General features: G+C 47.9%; 1 protein-coding gene across 1 annotated transcript; it reads left to right on the top strand.

Moving 5' to 3' along the window:
- The first annotated feature begins 12,461 nt into the window (after positions 1 to 12,461).
- Positions 12,462 to 15,427, top strand: LOC120680622 (serine/threonine-protein kinase-like protein CCR4). The gene has a single exon (XM_039962121.1). It carries the CDS (start codon positions 12,531 to 12,533, stop codon positions 14,970 to 14,972), a length of 2,442 nt encoding a protein of 813 aa, XP_039818055.1. The 5' UTR covers positions 12,462 to 12,530; the 3' UTR covers positions 14,973 to 15,427.
- The last annotated feature ends 693 nt before the right edge of the window (positions 15,428 to 16,120 follow it).

The raw sequence follows: 16,120 nt of genomic DNA, 5'->3' as shown, positions 1-16,120 counted from the left end.
GCGGCGTACTAGTGCCCTCGGACAGGCGACCTGCAAGCAAGACGACCAGGTCCTCGTCCCCCAGAGCCGCACCGGCACGGCGGCACCGCACCGATCGAGCAGCTGTCCACACGCGGTTACAGGTTACCTACGACCACAAGCACATCTTTTTACCGGCGCGGATGCGTCATCGCAGTTCACATTCGCGATCGAGATCGCGAGCTGTTCCAGGCTACGGAAATCGAACGCGGTGAGCGGACCAACGTTTCTAACTCGGCTCGGCTGCCTCGCCCCAGCCCAGCCATTCATCTCACCCGGCGGGCACGGTTCAGATGCTGCCCCAAGGTGCGGTTACGCTTGGATTGGATGTCTCGGGGCCAGCCCAGGTTTTACTTTTCCCATGATAGAAACTCCAGAGGCAGCTGTGAAAACTCTGACGGCGTCGTGGTCAAGGGCAGAACAGAACACTGGCAAAGAGTTTCCTTGCAAGTACTTAGGATTGCCTTTACACGTCAGGGCTATTAGAAAAGTAGACATTCAGCCGTTGATGGATAAGGTGGGAGGCAAACTGGCCGGCTGGAAAGGAAATCTGCTGAATAAAGCTGGGCGTTTGAGGCTAATCAACTCAGTGCTTTCTTCTTTACCAACTTATTTTTTAATTGTTTTCAAGCTGCCAAAATGGGCAATTAAAAAATAGATAAGTTGAGGAGGAGTTTCCTATGGAAAGGAGTGGCACAAACAAGTGGCGCTCATTGTCTAGTCAATTGGAGCAAAACGATGCGGCCCAAAAAGTTCGGTGGCCTAGGTATACTGGATCTTGACCTCTTCAGCCGGGCATTACGGTTAAGGTGGCTTTGGTACCGGTGGACAGAACCTGGTCGCCGGAGCCACCTGTGGATGTAGTGGATAAGCAAATATTCAGAATCAGTACAGTGGTAACTCTTGGCAATGGAGAAACGACATCTTTCTGGCAATCGTCCTGGTTGAATGGGGAGGCTCCTATGGATCTTTTTCCAGACTTGTTCAAGTGGGCTTGGAGGAAGAATCGGACGGTCAAGGAGGAGCTGCATGAGCAAAACTGGACGAGGGGCCTGTGGAGAATGCAAACGGTAGATGAAATGGCAAGCTTCGTGCACCTGTGGGACGCAGTTCATGAAGTGCAGCTGACAACTGAGCAAGACAAAATCACTTGGCGGTGGACGGCGGATGGAATTTACAGCGCCAAATCAGCATACAACTTGCAGTTTCAGGGGAGCTATAGTACATTCAGAAGTGACACAATTTGGCAAGCTGAAGCTGAAGGAAAGCACAAGTTTTTTGCTTGGTTATTGGTGCAGTGCAAGATCTTGACAGCAGACAAGTTATTGCCCAGGCAATGGCCTTGCAATCCAATTTGTTCACTCTGCAGCGTTGAGCAAGAAACAACAGCACACCTCATTTTGCATTGTTCTTTTGCACAGCAAGTTTGGGAAAGGTTACTGAGCTGGACAAATCAGCTTATTCAGATACCGACTCAAGAGTTGGAAGTAGTGGATTGGTGGGAAAAAGAATTATCCCAATTGCCCAAGAAGGTCAGACAGCTAAAGGCTGCATTGATGATTTATGGAGCCTGGAATATTTGGAAGGCGAGAAACAAGTGTGTCTTTGAGCAGCGATCTTCGACACCGGCACAAGTTGTGCATGACATCAAGGAAGAAGCCAATTACAGGACTTTGCCCTGCGGGAGACCAGAGCTTTCTTTGTTTCATGTTTAATGTTTTTCTGTTAGAGTTAGAGTTTTTATGGTTTTATGTAATATCGCTCTAAGGTGTAATCGGAACTTGCTTCTTCTCCCAGCTTAAATGACAAAGCGGTGCTCCCGCAATCTTTTCAAAAAAAAAAAAAGAACAGAACACTGGAGTACTTCTTCTCGCAAAACATCCTGTTCAACAGCGCAAGGAGGCGATGGCAGACCTCTAACCAGTCCGGCGGTTCAGAGGGCACACTACAAAGAGGAACGAGCCCGGAAGACGAATGGCGGACCTGTGAGCTCAGAGTCCGACCGAGGTTTGTTTCCTCTGCCAAGACCGCAAGCCAGTCGTGTATTCTAACGCGCAATCCAGTTTACCACCGGTCAAACCAGCGTCTCCCTCCCGCCGAGAGTTTCTCCAAGAACCATGGGCTCTCTCATCAATCAGACGCAAAAATCTCCCGAGAATCAGGTTCGCTACAGCACTGTACAGAAACAGTTCACAGCACACGCCTACTTCTGCTACCTGCACGTCAAGAACCACCAACTCTTATGCCGTACCACTACAGTACCAGTGCTTCTTCCGATTTCTTGGTTTGCTTTTAGACGGATTCTTCATTTTTTTCCAAAAAGAATATTTGACGGATCCCGGTAATGATTATCGGCTACAAGTGTTATAAAAAAAAGTGCAGTGGAAGATCGATCTCCGACTGCTCTGTCGCGTTGAGGCTTTCTCCAACCATTCCCCCCATCCAACTCCCCCCAAACGTACTATTTACTATATTTTACTACCTCCCTCCAAAAGATTCCTCCCCCTATAACTCTTTCTCTCCAACCATTCCCCCATATCTATTCCCTCTATATACTATCACTCATTAACTAACTATTTATTTATCGTTTTTGAATTTTAAAAAAATCATACAATATTTGTACTGTCATAATACACATTATCATCATATTACGGAGCTCAAACGAGATTAATATCATGAAGAAACAGTGTGATTAGAGATATAGGGGGAGTTGAAACTCACTCTATATATGGAGGGAGTTTCAACTCCCCCCGTATACAGAGGGAGCTATGGGGGGAGCCGTTGGACGGCTCGCTCCCCCCAAAGCCCCCCCTACGTAGGGTGGGGGGCCTTATACGGTGCCCCGTTGGAGAACGCCTGACAGGGTCGCATGCTGCTTTGCGACCTCCGATACCTGCAAAGCAAATCCGAACGCAGAGGTAGTAGTGTACAGATCTGGGCTTGGCCAGTGCCACATCAACTTCAGTAATTATTGCGTTTAGCCGTGTACGAAAACTCCCAAACTTCAAGATTAACCACGAGGCACGAGCGCGTACGGGAAGTTTCATTGGACGGTGTCCATCAGGTTTAAGCCACGAGGTCCATTGGGTATGAGCCACGAGGTCCAGTTCAACTGTCCAAGGCACGAACGCTGATGACAGTGCTGGCAGAGAAACACCCGAAAAGGTTACGGAGAAATTCCATTGAGACGGTGCTGAATTCTGAGAGAAATTTTGTACATCCTTTTAGTTTTACTGACGTCTACTGATAGGGACTATGAACTTGAGACGGGAGAATAAATAAAAAAGGGCAAAGTCCGGTTTACACCTTTAAACTACCGAAAAATCTGATTTTCAACTTTAAACTACAAAACTAGATAAGATAAGCTATTCAACTATCAAAATCGGACAAATTTGGCTCTTAGAGTGGCTTTAAAGGTTGTTTTGTATTTTTAAGAAAAATTTAAAAATTCTAATGAGGTCTATAAAATCAAAACTAATTCATTTTAAAATAGAAAAATATGAAACTAGTTTTAAATTTTTTGTAAAAATATAATCTATCTATTATTGCTATATTTGAATCTTATTTATTCAAAAATAATAGGCATAACTACAAGCAACCAAATACTATGAAAATAAAAAGAATATATCCGAATAAATGACAAGTACAGTGCCAATAGATAGGTTACATTTTTAGAAAAATTTTGATACACATTTCGTATTTTTTATTTAAAATAAATTAATGATAGTTTAAATTTGAATATTTTTAATTTTCATAAAATGGAAAACCACCTTCAAACCACTCAAAATGTCAATTTTGTCCGGTTTTCGATAGTTGGATGGTCTATTTATCCGGTTTTATAGTTTAAGATTGAAAATCAGATTTTTGCGATAGTTCAATGGTGTAAACTGGATTTTTCCTAATAAAAAACCAGAGAAAGGATCTGGATTTCTGGAACACTGAAAAGTCTAGCCCCGTCAGTTGAAAAAAGGGCAGAGACTTTCTGTAAAAACGCGAGCAGTGCAAGTACGACTCAGATCTCGAGTCTGAACATGGTCCACATCGACCATGTTTTTAGCCGGGGAGCTCTTTCCTGAAAGTAGTGGCACCAAGCCATCCGCTTTGCCTCTGTTCCAAGAATCTTCTCGTAAAAACAAATTGACCAGGTAAACACAGAGTGACGGCGAAAAGCGCAGCTCCACTATCTGCCATTAGCAGCATTCACACAGGTAAAGCTGAAGCCGTGGCGTACACCATTAAACCTGGAACACCATGGAATGGAAAAGCTCGCCCTGTTTAGTTTCCAAAAATTTTCCTACATTACTCGTCACATCGAATCTTCAGACACATGCATGGAGTATTAAATACATTTGAAAGAAATAACTAATTACACAGTTCAACTGTAAATGACGAGATAAATCTTTTAAACCTAATTAGTTCATAATTAGACATTAATTTACTAAATACTAAAGAAAGTGTTACAGTACCCAAATCTAAAAATTTTCATGAACTAAACACAGCCTCAGTGCCTGTCGTCTTTCAGATTATTACACACCGATGGCACGTCACGTACCCACACCAGCAGATGGACGAGCTGAATGAACAAATTGGTAATATGATGTCTGAATCTTTAATCTTTGTTACAGGGCGTCCAAGTTATTGTGTTATCGATGTCAAAGCGAATTTGGTTCTGTTTGGATCCACCCAACTAAAATTTAGCTAGCTAAAATTCCAAAGCCAAACTTTATAACCAGCTAAAAATTCTTCCAGCTAAATTTTAGCTAGGGTGTTTGGAGGCTTTAGCTGCGTTGAAACAGCTAAACTTAGCCAAATTTTAGCTTGGTCGTTTAGATCCCTAACAGTTAAATTTAGCCAGCTAAAGTTTAGTTGGTAGGTGCTAACATGCCCTAGTCAATTTCTTTTCATGCCTGAATCTCTGTCCCTGTTCAATAGCTATTCACGTACATATATAAACAAGGCGAAACAGGTGACGAGACGATGTAGATTACTCAACGGCAAGATTTGGGTGAGAGGGAGAAAAAAAAGAAGGTTAAAGTAGTACCAGAGGGAAGAAGAAGGTGGAATGCGATTGACATGCTAACCCCCTGAGGCGTGCCGACTGGCAACTGGCTTGCTGCAGGTTACACTGCTACAAAATATGCCTTTGTTCGGCCATTTGTCCCGGCAGTCTTTGGGCCCAGGACAATATGTGGCTTTTGTCCCGGGTCCAATGGCTAGCCGGGCCAGCGGAGGGGGGGACAGGGGTCTTTTGTTCCGGTTGGAGCCACCAACCGGGATAAAAGGCCCCCCTTTTGTCCCGGTTGGTGTCTCCAACCGGGACAAAACTCCTTGGCCCCCTTATCCCCTTCCCTCTCCCCCGCCCGAGCCATTCAACTCACTTGTTTTTGCTGTTTTTGGCTCGGGAAAAACGAGTTCTTGCACATTTCTTCACCACATTTGTGAAGATCTTTGATTCTCCTGTCCATCCATCGGCGCTAAAGTTTTGTGGCTTGTTTTTGTCTTCTTCTTTGGCTTGTATAACTCATTTCATACTTTAGAAATAGAGAAAATGTGTAGCTAGCTCATTTCTTGGATATTTAGAATGCATATGTAGGTGTGATTTTTTTTAGATTTAGATGAGTATGTGGATAGTAGAAATTTTTAAAATGAGTGTAGACACTTTATGCGATGTACTTGTATATATGACCATATTGTAGATAGTTGATTTTTGTATTCATGAATGAATTAATGAAATGAGTATATTAGAATTTTTTGTATTATGAATGGATTATTTTGACACTCTAGTGTTGCATTCGTTCATGCTCACACTCTAGTGATGGATTATTTGTATATTTTTTATATGATTTCATTGTTATTTGCAAGAGGTATTAATCTGATCATTGTAATTGTAATAGTAAATAATATTTGCATTGTAATGATAAGAATTTATAATTTTGTGGAAAATAAAGGTATTTTTCAGTAAAATATGGCCTCAGCAGCCGGAGGGAGTGGCGCCGGTGGGGTGATCGTTGTCCTTCTAGAGAGAAGGGCACAACTCGAGTAGGTCGTCGGTCCAAAAAAACCTAATGCTTTTCATAGGGCAGCGCTCCGTTTGATCTTGAGGATTTATTGCAGCGTTACAGTTCGTCGCCACCAAACTCGGAGGTTTCAGCTCCGCCATCTTCTTCTGCGCCAGCAAGAAATCCGTTAGCACATTCTGCGTTCCAAAGCAAGGACAGTTGAAAACCTATGTGTTGTTGTCCGAATTTTTAAGTTTCATGTTGAGTACTCCTTTGTTAAGTTCTGTAATAGATTAAGTACTCCTTTTAATTAATCAAGATGTATGATGGATATTGCAGATCTTTTAATTATTCATATTATGTTACATTTAGTTTAATGGTTTGATATATTTTATTTATTCGATATGTGCAAAGAATTCAAATCGATTTCTTTAAAATGCAGATGGATCGGCAATGGATGTACAATGCTGACCGACGTTCGAAAGAATTCATTGATGGCCTGCATTATTTTTTGTCTGTGGCTGAGGCAAATAAGCAGAATGGTTTTATGTGCTGCCTGTGTGTTCATTGCAACAATAACAAGGATTACTCATCTTCAAGAATCCTACACAGCCACTGTAAGGATCGATGGACCAAGAGGGGGTGAATTGGGCCTTTTTTAAATTTCTAAGACAATTAAAATAACCTTAACCTATGCAATGCTAGTAAGGCTCAATTCACCAACCGGCTAACAAAGCAAACTACACAAGCTAACAAAGATATGAAAACTAAGCAAGGTAGAGCTAAGTTATGATCTCTAAGGTCAAGCACAAGAATAATTGCAAGAAAGTAAGTGCTTGAAATGAAAGAGTGGACAAGAGACAACTGGATTTTTTCCCGTGGTGTCGATGTGTTGGCACACACCCCTAATTCACATTGTGACACTCACTAAGAGTCTTGTCACCTCCCATGTCACCGAGACTTGGGCGCTCACTAAGAGTCTCCGTTCACCATCCCGGCGTGGTGGAGCTCAAGCCACGTACAACCTTCTTCGGGCTCCCACAATCCTTGGCAAGCTCCGGAAGAAACACATTCAATCACCAAGATTGCCTAGGTGCTGCCAATCACCAGGAGTAACAAGCTAGGGTCTTCACTTGAGCAAGAACCGATCACCAATAACGGATGCACACAAGCTTCTCTCTACTCAAGTCCTTAGTCTTGCTTCTTGAATGATTGAATGAACAAATGTGTGAATGATGAAGCTCAAGGTGGCTCTCAACAATATATGAGTGTATGAAATGTTGTCTGGTGTCAAGAGAGTGCAAAATGACCCATTGGAGGGGTATATATAGGCAGCTCACACGAATAGAGCCGTTGGAGAAAAGCTGCCAGAAAACTGCTTAGCGCCGGTTAATCCGACGTATCTCCAATAGCCAGCGTCGGTTTAACCGATGAATGTAAACTGCCCATTCTGAAAACTAGTCGTTACAACTTGGGCAGATTACCGACGTATCATCGGTTTAACAGGTGAGTGTAGTTGTCCACTGATCAACTGAAAAACCAAGTCTCTGGACAACTGCACCGACGTTAACTCAAAACCATCATCGGTTTAACCGGTGAGTACAACTTCTAAAATCCTTGGAAAAACCATCTCACTAGTCAATTGCACCGACGTCTCATTTCAAACAGCGTCGGTTTAACCGGTGTATTGAACTTGAAATACCCTGGAAAAACCAACTCTGGACTAATGCATCGACGTTAATTCAAACAACATCGGTTTAACCGGTGTATAGAACCTGTCCAGACTCTGCTGACTGCGTTTAACCGACGTATAGAAAAATGGAAGCGTCGGTTAAACCGGTGTATAGACTTTTTCTGATTTTTTTCTTTTCTGATTTGAGTATTGAGTGAAATCCAAATATTCTTGAGATATAAGTTGAAAACCACTTATTTGAACTTATAGGAACCTGAGTGACTATAGTGTGCATCCATTTTCAAATGACCATGTCCATGCTCAAGTTACTTAACCTTAACCCCTCTTAATAGTGCAATCACTACAAAACTATAAAACCTATACTAACATAAGTGTCCTTCTCAACCTTATGACACTTAGGACTAAAAAGATCCTTAGTCTTGTTATATATTTGAGTTGAATACCGAGATCGCCTTTTTGGATAATGAAATTGAGGGGCCTCTTTTGACATATGACCAAATGAGCGATAATGATCTATTAAGCTGCACAAACTCATTAGTCACAATAATAGTTGTCATTAATCACCGAAACATACCTAGAGGGCCTAGATGCTTACAATCTCCTCCTTTTTGGTGATTGATGAAAACACAAACATAAATAACGAGAGAGCGAGAAAGATGAAACAGGATAAACACAAGCAAACTCGAAAAAGGACCAAAGAGCTCAACGGCTCAAACGAAATCCATAGATATGTCTCAAATCACAGCATACTCAAGCGTCAAATGTACATATCCATGAACTAACATCAAATGAGATATAACACAAAGTCCTGATAACTACGAGCTCTCTCTATCTCTTCCCTCCCCCTGACTCAAACTCCCCCTGACTCTCTCCCCCTTTGGCATCAAAGCACCAAAAAGGCGAGCTACTGATCTGGCTGTCGAGGCATGGCAAGGAAGCGGTCCGGGTCGTCATCGTCGTCGTCGTCGTCGGACGGTGAACCCTCGGTGACAGACAGAAGCTGCTGGTCGGAGCTGACTGGGGGTGTAGCTGTCGTCGAGGCTCTCGTGCTAGCACTGCCTGGAAGAGGGTCCGTAGATGTGGTAACCGGCTCAACAGAAGATGTGTCAACATCTGAAGTAGTGAGTGCTGAAGCTACCGGCTGTGTCGACTGCTGAAGTATGGACTTCTCTCCTCCTCCCCCTGAAGGTAGTGTCTGTGGTACGACGGGGAGAGCGACTGACTATACTGCCGACGGTGAGTCCTGGAAGAGTGTAGTCCCTGGCAGTGGTGAGAAGAGCGGACGATCGGCAGACCCAAGGAGTGCGGACATCGAGAACGTGGTCTCCGGTGTCACTGAGGTAGCTGGAGCTGCAGTAGGGGCTGGAGCTGGAGTGACTGCAAGCTGAGGTGCTCCAACACCCTAAAGGCCGGGCTATCCTGGCTGCTGCGGGGCAAGTCCGGTGTGAGTGTAAAGCTGTGTAATCATCCCGAACATTGCCATCATGCCCTGCTGCATCTGCTGGAACTGAGCGTCTGTCCTCTATGAAACTCTGTCAATGAGCCCGACAAAGCGCTCCTCTGCTGCAGCACGCTCTCGGGTAGTCTCTCTCTGAATGGCTGCTAGCTGAGCCTCATGGGCTCTCCTGGCCTCCTCCTGTGCTATCCGATCCTCTCGCTGCTGAGTGACAAGCTGCTAAAGTAGGGAGGTAAGCTCGGATGGCTGAGTCACCTGGGACTCTGTGACTGTAGCAGCTGCTGGTGACTCTGAGGCTGGCTCTCTGGACCCTCCTGCCTCGTGGTCGTGACTGGCGGGTGCTGCAGGAAAGTACTCGGTATCCTCGGAGGAGTCTGACTCAAGCTCAGACCAGTGTATCTCATCATCTCCTCCGGGAAGCTGTGCCTCGGCAGCTAGCAGTGTCTCATCCTCCTGTGCCACTCGGGCCTATGCCTCAGGTGACAACTGTGCCATAGCAGCTCTCTCTGCCTGTCTGCCCCTCCTCCGGTCCTGGGGAGCTGTCGGACGGTAAACTGGGAACCGGGGAGCCTCGTCCTGACGGTAGACTGCACTGACGGGTGACTCAGCTGGCACAATCATAGAACAGATATAGCTGATTCAATGAGCATACGGAAACTGGCGCACAACACCCATCCCGTCAGTGATCACATCCTCGATCTCAGCCAAAATGAAGTCAACAATGTCAAAAGGCTCGTGAGTGAGGATGTGTAGAAGTAGTAGCTGCTGCAGCCCTGTAAACCCCTCTGGGTAGCCACTCCTCGGTAACAGAGTCCTCCGGAGTGCCATGTGAATAGCGTACGCCTCTGGGGTCAGCAAGCTAGGTACTCTGGCATACGATGCTGGAAACGGCTGGCGGAAGCACTGAGAGATCGCCTCGTGGGAAGGTGCAATCCCGCCAATCATAGCTCTGCGCGGTGGATCTGCGTCTCCGTATACCATCTCGTGTAGGGAGATGTCGACCAAGTCAACTCCGAGAATCCCTGCAATCGTCGCCCTCGACAGACCAAAAACCTGGCCTCCAAAAACGAAGTGTACGGCTCTGCGTCTCCGTATGCCATGTTTCTTCCAGTTCTCTGGTCAGGGGTCAGAGACCTGATCGATGGGCGGCAGTGGTCAGCAGTTCTAGCCTAGAAACGCGTATGGCTTTTCTGGTCTCGAGCTCCGGTAGTTCCTTCTCCGGAGGAGGAACACACCAAAACTGGCCCCGTCGTCGTCTCGTTCGCCGTATACGCCATGAGTCTTTTGTTTTGCACGGCGGACGGAACGGTCTGGCTTAATTAGTTGGACGAGCACAGCGCATGGAACTACGGAAGTCTATTTTAGACTGTCCGGACACACTGATTCAGCTAACTACTAGCTTAATTATTAGCTTTTTCAGTCAGTTCCAGCAGTCAGCGCAAGCAGCTGGTATCAATATATCATGCAGGCAAATCTCGACAGCTAATTCAGTTAGTCCCTGCTGCGTGCATGATGATCTGCTGATCTGGATTATTGGAAGGCCACAACCAATCAATCTTTGATAAGTTTAGTCTTTGCTGAGGATCAAAAAAGAAACAGAAGATGTTTCTCGATCTGGAAAAACACGCACTTTTATTCTTCTTTTTTTCTTCCCTCCACGGTCACTCGCATTATTTCTTTCAAAAACAAGGGTCCTCCAGCTTTTGCTGCTATTCTCGAATGAGACTTTTTACACCCAATGGCAGTCTAGCACAATTGGTCCTTTCCCACTTTACAGGAAACAAATGCCGCACGTGAAAAGAATTGCGTTCTTTCACACGCGTTACCTAGCTAGGGGAGAGAGAGAGAGAGAGAGAGAGAGAGAGAGAGAGAGAGAGAGAGAGAGAGAGGCAACCTCTCATTTCGCAGTCATAAAACAGAAGTCATGCATGACCATATATGCTTGTGTATGTATGACAGCACTTGCATACAGCGAAATGCTCTGCTGATGAAGCAATGGAGGAGGCATTGCTCCAATATTGTGATACGCCCGCCTGTCAATTTGCACCAGGTACACTGAAAATCACTATCGAAGTTGGTTAATGAGCTGTGACTCATGCTAGCCATGTCTCTAGAGTGCCATTAAGTGAGCACAATACTAATACTCTCTCTGTTCCAAATTATTAGTCGTTATGACTTTTCTACATATTTTTTGCTATGCACCTAGACATGTCTAGATGCATAGTAAAATTTATGTATCTAAAAAATCAAAATAATAAATAATTTAGGACAAAATGAGTATCTAGGAAGCTCAATTTGAAGAGTTTGAAGAATACAGACCGAGATACAAGTTTTAGCCAACACATTGTATGAGTTTTTTTTAGTGAATGTACTCCCTTTGTTCCAAAATGTAGGTTGTTTTAGCTTTTCTAATCTAAATTTATCAATTTATCAATTTGCTATGTATCTAGACATAATATATATATATATATATATATATATATATATATAAGATGCATAGCAAAATTGATATCCTAGAAAAACCAAAACAGACTATAATTTGGAATGGGGAAGTACATGCCCAAAATTGGAAAGTTAACTCAAATGATGTGTTGCGCCTTGCATATACTCGTGGTGGGTTCAACGAACCCTTTTCCAAGATAATATGAATGCAATGGCAAGGTAACATAATCACTTGATCTGTTGGCATATGAACTTCAATTTTTTTTAGCAAGGCAACAAACTAGTAGTACGACCGTACGAGAGCATTTAATTTGCCTAATAAAAACATCAGCAGACTCAATCGGGATTCACTGACTTGCTGAAGGCAAGTCAGTGAATTACTGTAGCGGTAACTTTTGATTCATTCCCGGCCGCTCATTTGCGGATGGATGGATGAGATCCAGTGCTACAGAGAGCATGGTAGTAAATCTGTGAACAGTGAGATCGGCACAGTACCTCCACTACAGTACTAACGGTAGGCTATTGTTCGCACAGACACGATTTACTGTACCTTTTGCTAATTTTGCTTCAGCACGGCAGACAAGCCGGATCGCAGCAGACTTGACTCGACAAAGACCACTTCACAAATTCATATCCAACCAAAGTGAGAAAAAAAAAGAACACCATTTTAGGTAGCCTCCCTCCAAACTCTGTTTTTTTATTAAAAAAAACTCGCTCACCCGCTAATCCTAGAAAAAAAAACCCAAGAAAGTAAATGATGGTGGAAAAGAAAATTCAAAGGGGAAAAGAAAGAGACACCAACCTTTAAACCTCCTCACTTCCCTCCCTCCCCCATTCTCCCTTCCATTCTCCTTCCTCGCGCCACCATGGTCTACACCACCCCCTCTCTCTCTTTTCCTCCCCTAACCTCTCTCCCAATCCAATGTCTCCACCTCCACCACCCCGCCTCCTCCTCCTAAGCTTCCTCGCTCTCCTCGCCCTCTTCCCACCGTTCCTCCTCGCGTCCTCCTCCTTCCCGCTCCCCACCATCGCCATCGCCGCCGTCAGAGCCAACGCCACCGCCTCCCCGCACCACCTCGCGTGCGCTCTGGTCCCCTGCGGTAACGGGACGGACTACCAGATCTCCTGCGCCAGCGTCACCGATAGCTCTGCCCAGCCCCGCAACTACTCCTACGGCGGCGCTGGCGGCGAAAGCACGCCGTTCTCCGCCGTCGTCGCCGGCGATGGGTACCTCTGCTCTGCAGGTCCGACTGTGTCGCGGTCGCGGCCGATGTCCATGCGGTGGTGGGACCTGAAAGACAGCGAGGCGCCGTCGAAGAGGGTGTACCGGGGCGAGGCGCTGTCCGCGGTGTCCGGCGGCGGGGAGTACGTGTGCGGGATCGTCGAGCAGAGGATGCAGTGCTGGAGATGGCCGCTGGGTACGGTGCCGGAGGACGTGCGGTTCTCGGCCGTGGCGGTGGGCAGCGAGTTCGTCTGCGGGTTGGTGGCGGGGACCGGCGAGGTGAGGTGCTACGGCGGCGGCGACGCGGTGAGCCGGAAGCCGAACGGGAGCCACGCCATGATTGCCGCAGGGGAGCGGCACGCGTGCGCGGTGAAGGCGGAGAAGGGTGAGGTGGTCTGCTGGGGTGAGGCGGCGGCGGTGGCTGCTGCATCGCCGTCGCCGAGGATAGCGGCGGGGCACGCGCTGTCCTCGCTGGCGGTGGGCGACGCGGTCACGTGCGTGCTGTGGGGGAACTGGACGGTCGCGTGCTGGCCGCCGGAGGAGGCGGCGCCGCCGCGGTCGGTGGCGCAGAAGCAGTTCGTCGCGCTGGAGGCCAGGGGGAAGGTGGTGTGCGGGGTGCTCATGTCCGACTACTCGCTCATGTGCTGGGGCCCCGGCGTCGCGGGTGGGTTGCGCAAGGTGTTCGACCGCGTCCTGCCGGGCCCGTGCGCGCCGTGGGCGTCGTGCCAGTGCGGCGTCTGGTCGGGCTCCGGGCCTCTCTGCGGCGGCGCAGGCGGCGCCGCCGTCTGCTACCCCTGCGGCTACTCTCCGCCCATCATGGCGCTGGCGCCTACCTCCAACTCGTCGGCGTCGGGCTCTCACTGGAGGGGGAAGCGGCGGCCGAGCGATTTGGCGATCGCATTAGTCAGCGCTGGAATCGGCTCGGGGGTGCTGGCCGCCATTGCCGCGGTGGTGGCGGTTTATTGCCTTCGCCGGCGGCGGAGCGGCGGCTCGCAGGACACCGGACTCATCCATGCGGAGCCGAACGGCCCGGCGGCGCCGCGCGTGGAGCGCCGGCTCAGCGCGCTGCTCTCCAAGGGCCCGAACACGACGGTGGAGCAGTTCCCCCTGGCGGCGCTCCGGGCCGCAACGGGCGGCTTCTCGCCGTCCCACCGCATCGGCTCCGGCGGCTTCGGCACCGTGTACCGCGCGTCCCTCCCCGACGGGCGCGAGGTCGCCATCAAGCGCGCGGAGCACCGCGACGCCGGCGGCGCGTCCTCCTCGACCACGGCGGCGCGCCGCGTGAGCAACCACGAGGCGGCCTTCGTCTCCGAGCTGGCGCTGCTCTCCCGCGTCAACCACAAGAACCTCGTCCGCCTCCTCGGCTTCTGCGCCGACGGCGGCGAGCGCATCCTCGTGTACGAGTTCATGCCCAACGGCGCCCTCCACGACCACCTCCACAAGCGCCCGGCGCCGCTCTCCCCGCCGCTCGCGTCGTGGCCGGCGCGCCTCCGCCTCGCGCTCGGCGCCGCGCGCGGCATCGAGTACATGCACACCTACGCCGTGCCGCCCATCATCCACCGCGACATCAAGTCCCCCAACATTCTCCTCGACGCCGCCTGGACCGCCAAGGTCTCCGACTTCGGCCTCTCGCTGCTCAACGACCTGAGCAGCGGCGGCGGCGGCGACGGCAATGCCGGCGCCGTCGTCGACGACGACGAGCCGTGCGTGACGGCCGGCACGGTGGGGTACATGGACCCGGAGTACTACCGGCTGCAGCACCTGACGGACAAGAGCGACGTGTACAGCTTCGGGGTGGTGCTCCTGGAGCTGCTCTCCGGCTGCAAGGTGATCCAGCGGTTCGAGGGGAGCGGCACGCCCAAGAACGTCGTCGACGTCACGGTGCCGCACATCGAGGCGGACCGCGTGCACCGGGTGCTCGACGCGCGGCTGCCGCTGCCGACGCCGGGGGAGATGGAGGCCGTCGCCTACGTCGGGTACCTGGCGGCGGACTGCGTGCGGCCGGCCGGGCGCGACCGGCCCACCATGAGCGAGGTGGTCGGCGTGCTCGAGCGGGCCGTGGCGGCATGCGAGGAGAACGACGGCGGCGGCGGCGAGGCAGAGCTGTCTCGGTCGTGCACCGATGGATCCACGACGACGTGACGTGGCATGTGGGTTGGAGTCCCTGGTGGCAAAGGACACGAGGGAATTTCTTGGGGATTTTTTCTCTCTTCATTTCCCTCTAATTTTGTAGTTATTTTCTTTTGCCATTGCTAGTGTAGTACATTCATTAACATTTTACAAGAATGAAAAAATATAGTGGAAATGGATACTTTTTTCATTGTTTAACAGTAAATCTTTAGGTCCTCTTGGTGAGGTGCCTGCTATACTTTTAGGTTTGGGTTTTTTTAGGTGGTGAGGAAACTATACATTTCCATCTCTTGGTCGTTATTTTTAGTTTTATGTGGTCTCACTAGATTTAATCACTTAACAATTGCACTGCCAGAGCAGATAAATGTAATACTCAAGTTAGCTCAACTTTAAGATATCATCAGGAAGAAAAACAGTACTAAGATGGAAAAAAAAACATAACAGATAATTTTGAGTAGGGGTGTTAATTGGTGACCCTTAGGTGCACCCACAACCCTCTTTAGTTCAAAATTGTGTACTATTTTTTTCCAAAATAAGATTCTATTTTGAAAAAATAGTACAAAATTTTAAATTAAAAAGGGTTGAAGGTGCACCTAGAGGTCACCCATTAACACCCCTAATTTTGAACTTAACAGATATCATGATATCTCTAATTCTCTATATGAATTATTGTTAAATATGGTTAGGACATCGACGCAGGCCAGCTCAGCTATACATGACGCCTTTGAATATTGGTACTTTCATTTCAGTAAAAAATAGCCTGGTATATAAAAAAGACAAAACAAAATGTAATGGTACAAAAGCAATTTAAACGGAAGATCAACCAATAATCCGATGAAGTGCAAACACTTCTCCTTTTGCAGCTGGATGCTGTATCTTATTCTTATGCGTCATGTGGAGTTGCATTCAGAAAGCAAAATTTCAGACTAAAGGCAGCGCACACTTTTGCCTTCTAACTAAAGACGGCTCCACATTCGGTAGACACCCAACATATGATAGCATTTGTGTGCGCCAACTGTTGCAAGTTTTCAGCAATTGTTTTATCCGAACCACCACCAGCTAAGCTCATTTCCGGCTGCCATCCATCTCATTCTCATACATTAATTGTGATGCAGTGACTAAACTAGCTACCTTAGCCCAACCAAACAATCGCTCATTTA

This window comes from Panicum virgatum, chromosome 7N, assembly GCF_016808335.1.
Source record: "Panicum virgatum strain AP13 chromosome 7N, P.virgatum_v5, whole genome shotgun sequence".
NCBI lineage: Eukaryota > Viridiplantae > Streptophyta > Magnoliopsida > Poales > Poaceae > Panicum > Panicum virgatum.
Note: the sequence above shows the minus strand (reverse complement) of the source record. Positions and strands in the feature narration are given on the sequence as shown.